This window comes from Monodelphis domestica, chromosome 4 (assembly GCF_027887165.1).
Source record: "Monodelphis domestica isolate mMonDom1 chromosome 4, mMonDom1.pri, whole genome shotgun sequence".
Lineage (NCBI taxonomy): Eukaryota > Metazoa > Chordata > Mammalia > Didelphimorphia > Didelphidae > Monodelphis > Monodelphis domestica.
The window spans coordinates 168134194-168153463 of NC_077230.1; the positions used below are offsets into that span (position 1 = coordinate 168134194).

Sequence of the window (19270 nt, forward strand, 5' to 3'; positions counted from 1 at the left end):
AATTTATACATTTATAAACCAATTAATAAATTTGTATTAACAGTCCCAAGTACAATGCAAAGTCTCTCCACACTGATTTATGCCTTCAAAATGTCACATTTAATAGGGCTCAGTATGATTTGTAACTTCTTACCATGTTATATCAAATAATTTACCCTATCTTTGTAACATAATACTTTCTCTGACTATCCCTAATTAATGATTGACAAAGAAAGAAAGCTAAGGGCTAAAAGAAAAAGTTTCCTTAAAACTATATCAGAGGGGGCAGCTGGGTAGCTCAGTGAATTGAGAGTCAGGCCTAGAGATGGGAGGTCCTAGGTTCAAATCTGGCCTCAGACACTTCCCAGCTGTGTGACCCTGGGCAAGTCCCTTAACCCCCATTGCCTAGCCCTTACTGCTCTTCTGCCTTGGAGCCAATACACAGTATTGACTCCAAAACAGAAGGTAAGGGTTTAAAAAAAAAACTATATCAGAGTCAGGGCAAATAGAAGCTCAATGGATTGAGAACTAAGTCTAGAGACGGGAGGTCCTGAGTTCAACTCTGGGTTCAGAAACTTCCTTAGTTGTGTGACCCTGGGCAAATGACTTAACCCCTATTACCCAGTCCTTACCCTGCTTCTGTCTAAGAACCAATACATAGTATTCATTCTAAGACATAAGGCAAGAATTTTTTAATATTATATTAGGGATAAAATTAGTTAAAAGAAAGAGATTAGATCACAGATTGAGTGAGATTGAGTTTGGGAGACGGATTATAGAACACAGAAAGGAAAAAAAAACTATTAAATGCCTTTTGTGCTCCCATTTTCTCTGTCAACAAAAATGATCTTTGTACTTGAAAGAAAAAAAATCTAGAATTGAGATAGGTTGAGAATAAGAGAAACTATAGCTTCAACTTGTAAGTTCAGGTTACCAGTTTGAAAAACCTATACCCAAAGGTACTGAAAACCTAGTGGATATGATTACTGACCCACCAATAGTAATCTTTAAAAGTCAATAGACAATCATAAAGTTACTGGAGAAGGATAAAAAAGTCTTGATTTAAAAAGGGGGGGGCAAAATGAAGTCTACAAGCAATCAACTTGTGAGCTTGACTTCAGTTAGTGGCAAAATTGCAAAAATATATTGTTATAAAACTAGTTTTTGAACACTTAGAAAAGCAAGTAGTGATTACCAAGACCCTCCAGAGGACTTCATCAGAATTCTATTATTCTAGATTAAAGGTAAAAGGAAGATTAAAGTGAATTATGGTTGAGTGACAGATAAAAATAATGAGCTCTCATCAGTCAGGAAACCATAGCTCAATGGCAAAACTGGTAGTTGTCTGAGCAGGTGCCAACAGTGTCTTCAATAGGGCACTATAGTAGGAAAATGGTGGTGAAGCATGACTTTGTGGTAGGGGCTAGCTAGATATACTGAACTCATAATATAAAGTTAGGCTAGATTAAGTGAGGCATAGAGCCTTGGACTTGGCTGCTGGAAATGCCATTCTACTTTGTTCTGATCAAGCAACAATTGGAATATTGTATTCTGGTATCACATTTCAGAAAGGACTTTGATAAACTGGAGAGTTCTTAGAGGAGGGATGCCAGTGTGGTAAAAAGACTTGAATTCTTATCATATAAGGGTTGCTTGCTGGAATTGGGGTTGTTTAACCTGAGTAAAGGAAGGCCTCTGGGTGGGTTAGTGGAGGAAGAACATATTTGCTATCTTTTTAAGTATCTCAAAGATTCTTTTGTGGATTAGACTTATTCTGCTTAGCTCCAGAGGGCAAAATTTGGAGCAATAGAAGACTTGGGAAGTTTGTTTTTTATTCTGGAGGAGGATCTCCCTGGAGATAAGCACAAAAATGATATCATCAGGCTAGAAAGATTATTTTAAGAACTATACGGAGGTTATATGAACAAGGCAAGAGACTAGATAGAAGCTGGGAGCCTTAGTCCAAGTGGTGATAATGTTGAGAAGTTTGGAGAAGTTAAGAGGGGGAAAGGCAGATGGTTTCAGTGTCAGTGAAGAAGGAGGAGGTTAAATCTGATGTTAAAGTGATGATTGAAAAATGATATCCTGAGAAGAAAGGAAAAGATGTTGGAGCATTCATTATGGAATATGAACTAGGGAGTCAACAAGAATTGCCAAGTAGCTGTTAGGCTTAACCACGAAAGCAGTTGTTACAGTCATTTAAATAAACTGTTTTCATAACTTATTCATTTCAATTAAATGGTGGGTAGGCAGGACCAGCTGAAACCAGGGTTAGAGAGGGGAGGTCTAAAAGGGCAAGAGAATGAGATTTTTATTTGAAAAAGATCAGCCAAAATGAAGATGGAATGAGTGATCTGAAACCATCTGTATTAGTGTTTCCAGACTTCATAAAAATCTGGAATGGAAATTACATTCCTCTTCCCTGTTTGGGATCAGAAGTTAGAGATCAAGGACAGAAGGCATACAAATGTATACCTGCAAGTATATGTGAGTATATCTGCCATAGCCATAAAGTATTAAGCCCAATTTAATCAGTCTCATGCAAAATCACACTACTTTGTAGTCATTCCATATATATATATATATATATATATATGTATATATATATATAAATTCTTATTCTATTTACTACCATATTTTAAAAATATTTATTGATGCATTTTTATATTGTCACTCCCTAGACGAAATTAAATGGCAAGAATAAGCATGACTCAGTAATAAAATAAGAATATACAAGATTCACAGTAAAGTGGGAAATTCCCAGGTTCTATTTATCAAAAAACTTTAAAACTTAAAAAAAATGTCTAGTAATCATCAAAAGACCACACATTTATTGAGATCTAGTGCTTTTATTGACCAAGAGCTGAAAGAAAGCATAATTTATGTCTGGAGAACCAAATGATTAAAAACTATTTAGTATTCAGTTTGATAAGCAGAACAGCTTCTAACGCATTTCTTAATAATTTTATTTTTAGTTCTTACTAGTTGGCTTAATAGTTCTTACTAGTTTATTAATAGTTCTGCTTTTCTTTTTCCTCTGGATGGCTTTTTTGTATTCTACTCTCCAGATTATGGAGTCATTTCCTTTTCCTCCTTTACTAGATTGAGTTGATTTTCTCCTGATTATCACTCTATGACAGAAAAATTCTGGTACCTCCAAGAATATGGGTTGACTTACTTAGGGGATTCAAAACTGTTAATATATGTTGGCTCACATGTCAACAAGTTTGACTCAAGCAAGAACCAGTTTACTTCCTTTCTCTGCCTTTAGAACACATGGAATAAAAAGTTGTCAAAATCTGACTATTTTATAGACCCTCTACAATGGTTCATATTTTATTTACTATGACAAGTGCTATACCCAAGGTTGCATCATCCTTTTTCAACAATCTCTTTAAAAATATCTCTTCCCCTTTATTGACACTGTTGCTACTCTACTACACACTATCATTTCAGTTTGCATAGGACCCATTAACCCACTAACTAGTCTTTCAACCTCTAGTCTCTCCTCTGTCTACATAAGGAATAATATTCCTTAGACACCTCTCTGCTGCTAAGAACTATTCAATGGCTCCCTGTTGACGACTAAACAAATTACTGGACCTTAACATTTTTTATTTCATTCTACCTTTTAAGAAAAGCCAACAAACATTTATCTTATGCTGTTCCCTAACATTTACTTTATGATCCAGCCAAATTGAACCACCCTTTATCCCACATACATATTATATATCTGGAATCCACTCACTTTTGTCTAGTAGAATTCTTAATTTCTTGGAACTATGCCCAAAGGGCACTAAAAGACTGTCTGCCCTATGATCCAGCCATAGCACTGCTGGGCTTGTACCCCAAAGAGACAATAAGGAAAAAGACTTGTACAAGAATATTCATAGCTGCACTCTTTGTGGTGGCCAAAAATTGGAAAATGAGGGAATGCCCTTCAATTGGGGAATGGCTGAACAAATTGTGGTATATGTTGGTGATGGAATACTATTGTGCTCAAAGGAATAATAAAGTGGAGGAATTCCATGGGGACTGGAACAACCTCCAGGAATTGATGCAGAGTGAGAGGAGCAGAACCAGGAAAACATTGTACACAGAGACTGACACACTGTGGTACAATTGAATGTAATGGACTTCTCCATTAGGGTCAATGCAATGTCCCTGAACAATCTGCAGGGATCTAGGAGAAAAGCACTATCCACAAGCAGAGGACAAACTGTGGAAGTAAAAGCACCGAGGAAAAGCAACTGCTAGACGGGTGGAGAGGAGAGGCTCTAAATGAACACTCTGGTGCAAACACCAACAACATGGAAATGGGTTCGAATCAAGAACACTTGTGATACCCAGTGGAATCACGCGTCGGCTATGGGATGGGGGGGGGGTGCAGAAAATGATCTTTGTCTCCAATGAATAATGCTAGGAAATGACCAAATAAAATAATGTTTAAAAAAAAGAATTCCTAATTTCCTGCAAAGCACAGGTCAGACTCTAATTCTTATGTGAGGCTTTTCCTGATCTACTGAATCATTGATATTTTCTTCTTAGAAGTCCTTTTTAATCACTTTGAATACCATTTGTACTTAACTTATTTGTGTACATGCTATACCCTTTGAGTAAAATGTAAACTTCCCCATGGCTAGTTCGGTTTTGTTTTATCTTTATGTCCCTAATACCTAGCAAAGTGCCTTTAGTTGCTCAATAAATGTAGAATAAATGAATGTCCAACACCTTCCAACCTTCATGCCTTTATAAGAGCTATTCACCAGATTACTATTATTGTCAAGGGGACCAAAACATCTTCAGTCACTCAGGTCTGCAACCTGGATGATATCCTTCAGTCAGTAACCAAATCTTTCTTTCTCTATATCTCTTGCATAATTCCTCTTCTTAACTCCCACATAGCGATCTTCAGGCTCTCACCCCTCCTTGCCAATACCTAGATGGCACAGGGATAGAGTGCCAGGCTTGGAGTCAGGAAAACTCATCCTCTGAGTTCAAATCTGACCTTCCATACTCAGTAGCCATGTGACCCTAGGCAAGTCATTTAACCCTGTTGGCCTCATTGTCCTCATCTGTAAATAAGGTGGAAATGGAAACAGTAAATATCTCCATTATTTTTGCTAAGAAAACCCCAAAAGGGGTCACAAAGAATCAGACATGGCTGAAAAGAACTGAACCACAAAGTCAAATCTTTCCCTTCATCAAAAGTCCTCCTCGCTACTCTCACACAACCATCACCCTGGTTCAGACGCTTCATACTCTCCTTCCCTACACTACTGTCTTCTCATTGGAATACCTGACTCAACGCTTTCCCCTTTGTAAACCATACTCTGTTCAGTCATGAAATCTATTTCTCTCAAGTGTAGATCTAGTACCTGTCACCAAATGACACTTGGATCTTATAGAATTGGTCCTCCATCATAGATAATGGAAAGGGCAAGAAAAGTTAATCTAAAAAATTCATAGGTGCAGGATTCAGAGCTAGGAATGAGCCTAGAGATAATTTCTATAAAAGCATAGCTATTCAAATATAACAATATTAAATAAATAACATTAAAACTTCTTTGCAGCTTATAAACTGATATGGTCCCTTAATGGCAGTACTGGTATTGCCCCTTCAGTTTCAACTTTTTCCCCCCTTTGGCTACATGGTCTGTTTGTGCATTGTCTTTATGTGTTTTATTTGTTTTGTTGTTTTCCTTTTCCTCAGTCAAATCTGCAACCTTTTGTTTTAACTGTGTGGTCCCCTCCCTCATTGCTAGAATCATGATCTTCTTTTCATTTGTTTTGCCTAGTTTCTCAACCACCAAAGTTACTCCTTTCTTTAAAGCACAGTACAGCTTGATCATTGCAACTATTATTTCTACTCCCAGAGGCACGTAACAAAGTAACTTGTCTACCTTCAACCTCTGCAAGCTGTCACAAATGTTTAAAAAAAATTGTATATATATATATATATATATATATATATATATATAATCCAGAATTGTCACAGAAAAGAATATACACCATAGGTAAATAAAGCTTCCTATTATGGCTAGATAACCTATTGCCACTACAAGTTGGTTAGCTGTGGTTATCTCCAAAAGCTTCTTGCCAGAGGAAAAAAAGTGGTTTTAAGTCTATGCCTTTAAGAGCTCACACCATCCCCACCCCCCACCCCCAGGTTTGGGAAGAGCAGAGTGTTCTTATTGGCTGTTGTTGTTGCTGGGCAGAGTAGCTTTGACTAGACTATTGCTTCCAAGATGGCTACCTATTACTCCCACACTGGCTTTTCAACTGTAAGTAGGCCAAAACCACCCACTGTCTTCTGTTTCTCAAAGTTTCAATAAAATAGGTAAGAAACCTGGCTAGCTTCACCAACTGTAAGAAGGGAAATAAGCCCTTAATGATGTTATTAGCTAGTGTAGCAAAAGATGATTCTGAGTCTCACTCCCTGTCAATCATTCCTTGCTAAGTTTTATTTTCCATTGCTACACTAGCAAGACTAGATGGTGTTTGAAAACTAGCTGGGTTTTTCTTCTTAACCAGAGGGCCTCAAGGGGTATGTCCCTGTGATGAAAACTGTGTACAGGGAGAGATAAGACCTATATTCAGATAAGAGACATCTATGGGGTAAAGTATTGATGGTTTGCCAGGGCTTAGCAAAATGCCTGGCACCCCTAGATAGCCTTTCTGATACAGACCCTGTCAGAGAGGCAGTAATGGTGGTTTTGGCATAACTGAAACGTCTTAGAACTGCCTCCCCAATTGATCCCTTTCACCTTCTACCTCCCTTGATATTCTCCAAAGATTTATCTGACTGCATTAGAATATGATTTAAAAGTGGTTTATTAATATAACTAGCAAGGGAAAGGTTTAGGAAAATGGGATTCAGGAGATCCTTAAGCTATCTTTACAGACTGGTTTTAAGTACCTGGCTTTGGCCACCAGCCGGGACCAGTCTAGAAAGCAATTCTTTTTTCCTAAGCTATATTAACTTAAACTAAATTTCTAAGTATTAGGTTGAGTCTTGAGGTTAAGAGCTTACAGAGACAGATGGTTTCTTCAGGTCAGAGACACAGACTGCCCTCTGGGAATAATCCCCCTTGAGTTAATCTGAAATGCCTTGTTTGACCACCTAGTTCTTGACTAGATGAGATTCAAGTCAGTTAATGGACACCAGAGACATAGCAGTCAATTTGGGACACTCCTGGGGATTAGATGAGATTTCCAAATCCAGATCTCAAGAAGCTCCTTCACTCTTCAAGGCTCAGGACCTCCCCCCACTCCTCCGTCAGTTGGAAAAACTTCCCAGCAACCTTCTGCAACATTCTGTCTCCAGTCTGGCAATCATGTCTCTTCCTGTGTTCCATCTCCACTCTATATTAACCTCTGATTCCTGCATATTTCTATGCTAACATTGAGTAACCATATATTTTAGAACAAGTTATAAGGAAATATAACTATGTTTAACAACATGGCACATTGATTCTATCATTGTTCATCTATTTCAATAGTGATGTATTGATAAACTTTTATCTTTACATCATTTGGATTTCCCACATGCCCTTTCCCTCTTGGTCTCAGCCATCCCTTACAATAAAGAACTTTTTTAAGTAGAGGAAGGGGAAAAGCTAATCAACACATGGAAAAAAATGAAATTGTATTTGATTTTCTACACCTTTTGACCATTGTTATTCCAGGGGATGGAGCAAGGGATGCCATTTAATATCTCATCTTTGAAGTCACTGTTTATCTATTCTAGAGTCTTTGAATTATATTTTTAAAGGGCAGGTATGTGGCTCACTGGATAAAGAGCTAGGCCAAAAGACAGGAGGCCATGGCTTAAAATCTGGCCTCCAATACATCCTAGCTATATAATCCTGTGCAATTACCTAGCCCTTACTTGCTCTTCTGCCTTGGAACCAATACTTAATATTGATTCAAAGCCAGAAGGTAAGAATATTTTTAAGAAAAGTTGTATTTTAATTAGATTTTCAAGTTTACAAGACTAGTGCTTAACTCCAGGTCTTGGACTGTGTATGAAAATTGCTGGCAACATTTGAAGGCCTACAGGCTATTAGAGACTTGGCAGTGCCTAAACTCTGAGATCCATAAAGAAAACCTAACTTTCTCTACATGGGCTTACTTACCATGAGTATAACCTAAGTAGTCCTAATTTCAGTTGAATTAAAATTTTCTTTAGTATGATCATTATATAGTCAGCTTTCTTCCTGTGATTAAAATTCAATCATTCCTCTCTCCTTGCTTATGTACACCAGATATGTATTTTACAAAGCTATGATAATGATATTAATAATGACATATTTATGTAGTGAATTGTAGTTTTCAAGGGATTTTCAGCAAGTTGACAGGGAATATATCCTCTTTATTTTATGGCTGAAGGCCCAAATTACATGGCAGACTTTGGACAAGATCACTGGTGTTTAGGACTCCTCATCTAGTTACCATTTTGACCATATAATTGTGCTTCTTCATGACATATACTCTCTGTTTTCAAGATGCTATAATACAACCTCTTTTTTCATGAATTTAAAATGTATTCTCAAAAGTTTAATCATAGAGCTCCTCTAATATGCGATGCCTTTTGCAAGGTACTTCAAGGAATACAAAGATGGTAGCAATGGGCCTCGTGCCAATTGTCAGTTTCAATATTTCATGTTTAATTTGGGCACAGAATCAAACACTTGTAAATCATTGAAGAGTTAACCAAAAAAAATAGATTTCCTTGGCCTTAACACAGTAAGAATATGCAAGAAGGACACAGTGAAACTTGAACTTCATCTTTGATAGATCCAACCTTCCTCATCTTATGGAAAAGATTCTGGCAAGCAGATCATCAGGCCAGGGATGGTGGCCTGGCATCCACCAAGTCAAAGAGGGCCCTACTCTGTATGACTAGGACTTTTTAAAATCACACTTTGTGATAGAACTAATATCTACCATCATTTCTCTACAATGTGAATTAGGCCAGCAATACTTCCTTCCTTCTTGTGATCGGGATTAGTTTTCCCTAAAAAGAGGCAAAGCTCTTGGGGGATCTCAAATTAAGATATAGTAACTAAACTCAAAGAGCTTATGACTTAATTGGATAGGATATATAAATTAATTAAAATTAATATAGATTATATAGAAAGATAGATATAAACTTCTATTTATCTCTATCTATCTATCTGTCTGTCTGTCTGTCTGTCTCTGTCTATCATATGTTCTTGGAGTCATTAAATGCCACACGAGGTACTAAAAAAAATTGCCATTAGTGTTCAGAGAAAGGAAAAAATTAGGGTCAAGTCAGTGGACTCAGGAAAGATTTTATGGAGAAATTGTGATTTAAGCTGGGGTTTCTTCAAACATTTCCTTTGTGATGCTGGGCAAGTTACACAACCCCAACTGCCAACCCCTTGCCACTCACTCTTCTTCCTTGGAACCTATACTTAGTATTGATCCTAAGACAAAAAGTAAGTTTTTTTAAAGTAAAATGAAATAAAGAATGTGTAGAATTTTGAAGTGAGAAGAATAGAAGTGAAAACATATAGGGCATGTTCAATAGACAATAAGGCAGTTTTGGTATAGGCTAGAACAGATGTTAGGAACAACTTCAGTTCAATAAATATTTATCATACACCTATGATATGTAAGGTACTATACTAGGCATTCAGTAATAGGAAATAAAACTAGAAAGACTGGTTGGAGCTATATGCTGAATTGCCTTCAATACTAGGGAAAGAATTAAGGACTTTACCTAATAGGCAAAGGGAAACCATTGACATTTCTTTGTTGTTTTGTTTTGATTTGATGAATGGGAAAGAAGAGAAATGAAAAGTAGGACAATCAATTTTTATTGAGGGCTTAAACCAGTGTGGGGGAAATGAAAGAAGAAAAAGACAGTATGGACACATATTGCAGAGAAAGAATCAAGAGATTCCTATCCAGTAGAATATATAATCTTCAAGGAAAGGTGTTTTCATATTTGTATCTCCAGAAACCTTGCACAATACCTGGAAATCAGTAAATCAATCAATACAACATTTATTGATCAACTGATTAACTTCTGGTTACTAAGAAAGGGGAAGCAAACAAAGAAGATCTCATGCTTTTTAGCATGAGTAACAGAAAGATGACAGTGTTCATTAATTAAAAAGGAAGTTAGTAGGAGAAAGATTGTCTTGTTTTGGTTAGTTTGAAGAGAAGTGGTAACAATGAGCTAGAATTTGAACATTTTGCATTTGATAATAAGTCATCCAGGCAGAGATCTACATCAGGCAGAAATATTGATCCAGATCTTGAGAGAGAGGTTGGAGCTGGATATGCAGATTTAGATATTAGGACTGATTAGAAGAGCTAGCTGAAGTCCTTTTGTAAAAAATGCCACAAAGGGAAAAAGCTTAGAAAGGTAAGAGAAGAAAGCTCCAGACTGAACCTAATGGATACCGACAATCAGGTAGGTGCTGGAATTGAAACCCATGAAGGGTATGTAGGACTAGACATAGACATAGGAGCATTCCAGAAACTAGCCAACTTTTTCTAAACCTTCATTTTCCCTTCATGTATTTCATATAACTTATCCATTACACTGTCATAAAGCCCTTGTGTAATAGATGGAAGGTCACCCTTATAGTTATAAAGACCTGGACTAAGGTCCTGTCCATGACTAGCTTTGTAACCCTGACCAAGGATTTAAACTGTCAAGACTCTAGGCAACTTTTTAAATATTCAAAGTGACCAATTACCAATTTGCATTAATGGAAAGTTTCTAAACCAGGATGAAATCTGAAGTCTGAACCAAAAAAAGAGTATGCATGTATCTAATACATGTATATGTTTATGTGAATTTATGTAAACACATTTGCTAATTATCATGGAAAACAGAATTGATTCTGTGCACTCTTTGTTTTCTCAGAAAGAAACATGTCTTTGACCATGCTAATGCACTAGGAGCAGCGTTTCAGATAACCTAAAAGGGATCTTTACACTTGTCTTTGGAAGCATTATATATGTATATGTTATAGCAGATTTACCCTTCTAATTATGCTTGGCTTAGGAAAATACTAAAATTAGTCTGAATTTCCTGAGCACACACTGGCCGGCTGGTGGGGGGGAGGTGACTGAGAATGTGCTAAGCTTGAAGCCATGGTAATATCTCTTTCATATCTCCGGCTTTCCAGACACCCCATCGCAGAGGGTACAGTTTATTCTTGGAACCGAGGATGATGACGAGGAACACATTCCTCATGACCTTTTCACAGAACTTGATGAGATTTGCTGGCGTGAAGGTGAGGATGCCGAATGGCGAGAGACAGCCAGGTGAGGATTTGGGGGCATTATGTTTCTAGTCATTGGTAGCAATGCACGGTACAGTGAACATTTGTAAACCCTGTTAAGGTCCAAAAAAGAGATCTCTGAAGGAAAGCGTACAAAGCAAACAGCCCAGAGCATTACTATCTGACATCCCTCATCCAGATGTATATTATTATGGGATATAAGTCAGAATGAAATGTGAAGGCAGTAATTAGAGTAAACAATGATACAGAGTCAGCAGCAGCTGCATCCTTGAAGACAAATGGTCACATACATTGTCTGCTTCAGCAAAAGATTAGGACAAACATGAGTTTACTTTCTTATATTTCCTATGTCTTATATCTCTTGTTTCACCTGGCTGTTGGTACTGTTGCTGCTGAATAAATAGATGATTATAAGCACTGTACTTGAGTGTAAAGTCTTGGTAAGAAAGGAATCAAAATGATGAAACATGACTTAGGGTACAGTCATAAAAGACCTAAAATCTTTTATAGTGACTCTTTGACAGGCATACATGCATTCCACAAAATGATACTTGAGTAGAAGATTATATTTTTATATATGGGGAAAATATGAATATATAAAACATATGAATATATGTATATATCCAAAATATATTCAAGTATTTTAACATTAACTATTGTTAAAGTAGATATTTATTACTTTACAAAGTAATTTAAAAGTTATCAATTAAATTCCAGATTAACTTTTACATGGTTTCCACTAATATAGCACTCAGTAATTTTTCATTGTGACTAAAAAGCACCAAATAGAAATAAAATATTATTACCAGTAAAAAAATAATTACAATGTTGCTAAATATGACCATCCTATCCTTTCAGTTTAACTGAGTAGAAAAATTTTAAAAACAGGATTTTTTAGCCTGCCATAGCCAAAGCACCTGGTGGATTTACCATTTTTCCTTTTAAATTATTGTGAAGATAAAATCTTTATTTTTAGAAATATACCATACAGTTCTTTTTAAGAATATTTTTCTTTATTTTATTCCTGTAAGGCAAATTGATCACTTTAATTTTATTACAAAATCCAGTGTTATTGTGAAACTTTAATTTACTGTGATCTAATTCAGAATTCTTCATCTTGGAATAACTGTCTGCCTCCTGTTTGAGAATTAACACTTTAAGCAATATAGCCTATTTTTTTCACATTTTCATTTAGAAAGATTTCTAAAATGTATTAGCAAACTTTTTGTCCTAATAATTACAGCTTATTTTATGTTTTAAATCATTCTTTTTATAATGCAGTATCTTGAATCACATTTGTCTCATTATTATTATAATTGTATAGTCTTAGAATCTTGGGTTTGGGAAAGATAACAGAGGTAAATCAGTAAACATTCCTTATACCACATCCTATCATGTGGTCGGCCAATCTTCCAGTAATCAAAATTTCATTTCTTTAGATAATTCATTCCATTTAATATATAGAAAGTTCATTGCTAATATAGAATTGCAGTCTGCCTCCTTTTAAATTATACCAATTATTCCTAGTTCTGCTCTCTGGAGTATAATATTACATAAAATATTTTTACATTTTTATGTACTCACTCCTACCCCTCCTAACCCCACCTCCTTAACCCTAACTCTTTTCTTTAAATCAAAATCTATGGTTCTTCAAATAGATTGTTTATTTTTTTCCACAGTAAAATAAAGAGGAAATAAGATGAGAGAACTACAGTGACTTGCTCAAAGTCACACAAGTATTACACATAACAACTAAGATTTGTACCCAGATCTTGTGACTCCAAAAACATAGCTCTTTACAGTAATCCATAACTTCATACTCACCGTTTTGCATGGTCTCCATATCTTTTTCATGGTTGACGTAGTTGACATTAATCAGTCAGCTTCCTGATTCAGATCTGTCTTTAGATTAGGACAGAGATTATAGTTTGGTGTTGTTATATAGACAGTTATTATAATTCAAGAACCATAAAGTTTAGTTCAGAGCTAGCTGCAATTGTCTAGGAGTCAGCTTATGAGGTTCTAGACTAGAACAGAGGTTGTAGTAATAGAAACAAAAGGATGTATTTGACAGAAGAAATAATAGGAGAAGAAATAAAATTCTTTGAAAGAATTTGATAATGAGCTTTTGGACTGGGATAGTAACAAGACAGAATGAATTGGAGAGGCATTTAGAAGAAAGAATCAAGAAGATAAAATTAACTAATTTTGAACAAACGTGATGCTAAGGATTTAACCCAGTTGTGGTCCAGGAATTCTACAAATATATTTTAGGCACAACTAACTATGCTAAGGTAAATTCGAACAATGAGGAATTACTCATTCTATCATCTTTTGTAGTTTTCCATATAGAATAGAGGAGATAGGATTATTTTTTAAAAACATAAAGATGATACCAAGTGCAAGCCATTAAATGTCACTCACTTATGAGTTGATTTATTGAGCAAAACAATGAAATGTGCAGGGCTGGTGGTCCCTTCCAGATCTAGAAGCTTTCATTCCACCAACTATTTATATCAGAAGTTAATAGGTAGTTCAGCATAATACATAAGGTGCTTAACATGGGGTTAGAAAGATTTCTAATTTCAAATTCTACCCCATACTCTACCTAGTTATATAACTAAAGACAAATAAATGACAATAATAGCATCTATTGAACTTAACCTCACAAAGTTGTTGTGAAGCTCAAATGAAATAGTGTAATCAAAAATTTTTGTAACCTTTAAAGGGCTTTAGAGATATCTGTTACTAGGGTCAGCTAAGATGGCTCAGAGGATAGAGAGCCAGGCTTGGAGTCAGGACGACCTGGGTTCAAATCTGGATTTAGACACTTCCTATATGTGTGACCTTGGGCAAGTCACTTAATCTGAATTGCTTAGCCCTTACCAATCTTCTGCCTTGGAATCAATTTTAAGACAGAAGGAAAGGGTTTTAAAAAATAAATATCTATTAGTAGTATTTTTTAATAATCCAGTAGATATCCTTTTTTGGTACATATTTCAGCTTTATTTTCTGTTTTCATGTCTATGACATTTTAAAAGGAAATCTCAATCATTATATCATCTACATCATCATCATAATTATAAACAGCTAGATAGTACAGTAAATAGAGTGTCTGCCCCGAATCAGGAAGACTCATCTTCTAGAGTCCAAATCTGGCCTAAGACACATACTAGCTATGTGACCTGGGCAAGCCATTTAACCTTGTTTACCTCAGTTTCCTCATTTGTAAAATGAATCACAGAAGGAAATAGCAAATGACTCTATTATCTTTTCCAAGAAAACCCCAAATGGGATCATGAAGAGTCTGACACTCCTGAAATGACAGAACAACAACAAAATAATAATAGATTCAATATAGAACTTTAACATTTCCAAAGTAAGCCTAGCATTTTACACTGTATCTACTCAACTGTCTTTGCAAAAGTATGATGGAAGAGAAATGTATTTAGAGGTTCATATGAATAAGATAGATGTAGTAGAAATAATTAATTAACTGAAAACTTAAAATAATATTATAATAACTTAAATGTGTATAACACTTGAAGGTTTTGCAAAGAATTTTACATGTGTTATCTCGTTTATTCTTTACAACAACCCTGAAGGGTAGAGGCTATCATCTCCATTTTTCAGATAAGAAATGGATATCCACTTCTCTTTGTTCAGGGTCTCACAGTGTCTTCGGAGAATTTCAAACCCAAGTCTTATTGACTCCAAATTTTACATTGAAGCCACTGACATGTTACCTATCAGTAAGGGACAATTATATTTTGTGGCTTCAAAAATTGCAATTTTAGAAGAGGCTAAAAATTAAAAAAGGAAATAGTAGAGATTGGGAACCATAACTCTTCCATCCTACTGTGCATTAATCCCACATTTGATACATACTGCTTTGTTGAAGAGGAACATTGGCCAAGTAGAATTCATCCATATGAGGGCAACCAGGATGGCATGATGGTCAAAAATGTGCTTCCCTGGAATGAGGACTGGATTTTGCAAAGAAAGGGCCTGGCAACATTCTATACCCATATCCTCAAACTGTCAAATGAAATGAAGTGAGGCACATTTCCTCATCTTTTCTCTGGAGCCAAATTGGAAATTATAATTAAATGGCATTTAATTTCATTGTTCTTTCAGTTTATGTTGTTATAATTGATATGTATTTTATTTTCATGATTGGACTTAACACAAATCTTCCATTCCAACCAGACTGGATCTTGAATATCTCTCAAATATCCCATGGTCATTCCTGACCCCAAAATTTTACTGATTTTCCCCCTGCTGAATTCCTAGATCTTCCTGCCCACCTATTCAAATATTACTGATCCTTTAGTGTCTAACTCAAAGGAAGCCCTCCTTGACAATTCTAGCCAACACTGATTTTTACCCTTTCTCTGAACTTCTAAAGCACTTATTTTGGACCTATTTTGGAGCTTATTTCTATCTTCTTTTGTTATTTATTACCTTTCTTTTAGATTGTAATCTTGATTTAAAACAGTATAGCAAAATACTTCCTTGGGTTTTGCATCTTTTTTTTTTCTATTTGAGACAGTATATGAAAAGGTTCCAGCTCATGTAAACCATGGAAAGGGGAGGAACCTTTGTTTTTTTCCTAACAGTTATAGGTCTATTTTTTTTTCTTCAGTTGTGTCCAGCTGTTCACAATCCTTCATGATTTGGGGCTTTCTTGGCAAAAGATAAGGGTTTGTAATTTCCTTCTCCAGCTCATTTTACAGATGAAGAAACTAAGGCAAACAGGATAAAGTGATTTGCCCCAGGTCACCTACCTTGTAAGTGTCAAAGGTCAGATTTGAACTCAGAAAGATGAGTTTTTGTGACTTTTGGTCCTATGTTCTATCCACAGTGCCACCTAGCTGTAGATCCTTACACTGGAATATTCATTTCTTGGGAAAGAGAAGTGTTGATGATTCAGTAGGTGGATACCCGGTATACAGTACCTTCCTTTGCATTTTTTTCAGCACAGGAGAACCAACTTACTAGATGCTCAAGTAAGAAAGGAACTGATATAACCTCATGCAGTGAAAATTAATGCAAAATTTTTCATTTATTATTCATCCACTTCTTTCCCCATTCAAATTTCCAGGTTCTAGACTTTAAGGAGCAGGTACCAGTCCTGTGAGATGTTTCTATAGAGGACCTCATTTGTCTTAGCCATTAAAATAAATGATTGTCTTACATGGTGCAAGACATTTTATTAAGCCACACTTAATTAGAAGTAGCATTTCATAGATATTGCAAGGTTTGTTTTTTAATTTTAGAGAGCAAATATTTTAATCTTCTTCAGAAATTCATTCTGAATGCATTTGTTTAGTCCATTAAGCCCTTCCTAAAAGTATTACTAGTGTACCTTCCCATAGGGTAGACTTGATCCTGTGTTCTTGAAGTCTAACTCAATGGAATGCAAGCCTCAGCAGGTCCTAACAAGTTGAAAAGGTTTCGATTAAAGGCTAGAAGTGTTTTCCAGTTGTCTGAGGGCCAGCCTAAGTATAGAGAGACTCATTGTCAGAAGGTAAACACTTGGCCATCTCACATTGTAGTAACAGTGGGTATGAGGATAAGCAACAGTGGGGGTGAGCAGGGAAAGAAATAGTGCTGGAAATGGACAAAAACTCCTGGAAGTTTACCAAAAAACATGGTAGATGGGGCAGAAAAGACGAATGAAGACATTAAGAATCTCACAGGTTTTATACTATCTAAAAAGATTCATTGAATCATTGACGTTTTTACTGTGCAATCTTTCCCTGCAATAGGCATTCTTTTTAATTAAAAAAATTTAATTAAAAAATTTTAAAACCCAGAAACTGAACTATGTCTGTTTCGATATTCTTACTAAAAAATTAACCTGAGATACAAAGAAGTTATAGATAAATGGAAAAGTGCTTCACAAATTTTCTGAAGAGAAACAAAGGAGTTGCCTAGTGGCAGCTAGATGACCCAGTAAATAGGGGGATCTCCCAGCAAACAGAAACCCCTGGATTTATATGCAGCCTCTGACAAGTACTAGCTGTGTGATCTTGGGCAAGTCACTTAACCTCTGTTTTCCTCTGTTTCCTCATCTGAAAAAAAAAGGATAATAATAGGACCTCCCTCTCACTGTTGATATGAGGATCAAATAAGCTATCTGCAAAGTGCTTAACAAGGTGCCTGGTCCATAATAAGCACTATGAAAATGTGAACTATTTTTAGCTACTAATTTAATTTAATCATGAACCCAGTTGTAAAAGGAAACATCATTTCATAAAACACTTGGTCATCTCACATTGTAGTATTAGTAGGTATGAAGATAAGCAAATATATCACTATGAAGATAATTGCAGCTTTTATGTCAACATCTGTTGCAAGAAGAATTGGAAAAGTTTTAAGAACTTCACAAGACTTTCTAAATTAAATTAGTATAGACCTTTATTTTGTTTTCCCTTCAATTCAAGAGTGAAACTAGGAGAGAATAATAAAAAAAAACTTGTGGAAAATTGTCCCTGAAAATCAAGCAATGAGAAGGACTTCTCTGAAGCCCATGACAGTATATCTGGTGTATCATGAATACTTTCTCAGGACCTGAATTGCAAAGCACTGGATGTATGAAATACTGAGTGACATTTTATAAAAATGAAAATGATTTGCTAAACAACAATAGTGGATATTTAAATAGCAGTATGATTGTTTATAAAGCATTTCTACAACCAATACATTTATACACTACTACATCAGTACCTGTTGTACTTTGTGAGTTAGTACTTTGCCACTATCACCATAGTATTTTAGAAGACGATATTGGCCAGACCTGGAGAGAAGAGATCCTGAGTTAAAATTTGACCTTAGCTTCCTAGCTATTTGGCCCCGTATAAGTCACTTAAGAACAATTGCCTAGCCCTTACCTCTCTTCTGCCTAGAGACGGATACTTAGAAGTGATTCTAAGACAGAAGGTATGGGTTTAAAAAAATAAAGATGATGATATTGGGAAGAATAGCTGGATCTGATCAAAAACCGTATAGAAATCTGTACCAGAAGTAGCACAGTCTTAAAGCCATTCATTGATTGACTTCCAAACTATCTGAGAGGAGATTTCTAAAAAAAATGAAGAACCTAGACAGTATTATTAGCATAAAAAGGTGACTGAGAGAACATCAGTAATTACTGGCTTTCTCTTTCTCAGACCAAAGTGGTTCATGAATATATTAATGTTCTCTTTGCCCAAGAAGTATGTTACAGATGATTTTCTATATTATATCAAATCTTTGCAGATGAATAAGTGATTAATGGCTCTACAAAAAATATATGATTCTGTTGCACTTATTGTAATTTTCTAAAAAAGGCATTTTTCTCAGCAAAACAAAATTCAGTCATGACAGCCCTCTTTAGCAAGATGTTTTCCACACGGACTTTGAAATTCTACCATAATCAACAATAAGTGAGGCTCCAAAAAGAACTTTCTTTAATAAGCCACTGAGCATTGACATTGAGAGAGATTATGGGAACTTTGACCACAGGGACAAAAGGGATCACCTAGTCCAGCCTCCTCATATTACATATTAAAAACTAAAATTCGACTTCCGGTTAAGATGGCGGCTTAGAGAAAGCTGAAGTTCAGATCTCCGGAAAACCCTTCCCGACCGATCTCAAACTAGAAGCTCCTAAGGCGCCGAAATTCAAAACGATCAACAGCACAGACCCTGGGAACCCTCCTCCTGGACCTGGACCCGGTTCAAAAGGTACGGCTCCCCTTAAAAGCCAGAACCCGAGATCCCTCGGACCTCAGGGGTAGGAGCGCAGAGTCCAAGGCTCCCGGAAGCCGCAGCCGCGCCGGGCTCAGAGAGCAGGGTCTGAGGAACAACAACCCTCAGGGTCTTCTACCCAAGTCCCAGTCCGGGTGAAAGTTACTGCCTGGGGCTTCCGCTGCAAAGAGCTGGTCGGTCTGGGTGAAAGTTACTGCCTGGGGCCTCCGCTGCAGAGAGCTGGTCAAAACAACAGCAACCCTCAGGGC

At 36.2% G+C, this 19270-nt stretch overlaps 1 protein-coding gene across 10 annotated transcripts in view; it reads left to right on the forward strand.

The window, feature by feature from the left end:
* The window catches only part of SLC4A10 (solute carrier family 4 member 10), a 400582-nt gene that overhangs the window by 211469 nt on the left and 169843 nt on the right, over nucleotides 1–19270 (forward strand). For 8 of the 10 annotated variants that reach the window (XM_007494264.3, XM_056793951.1, XM_056793952.1 and 5 more), the window contains exon 4: nucleotides 11151–11289. In XM_007494264.3, coding sequence (XP_007494326.1) covers nucleotides 11151–11289 — 139 coding nt within the window. Of the gene's footprint in view, nucleotides 1–6187; nucleotides 6320–11150; nucleotides 11290–19270 lie in introns of those variants that run through there. The other 2 variants (XM_056793956.1, XM_056793955.1) reach the window with 2 other exon arrangements.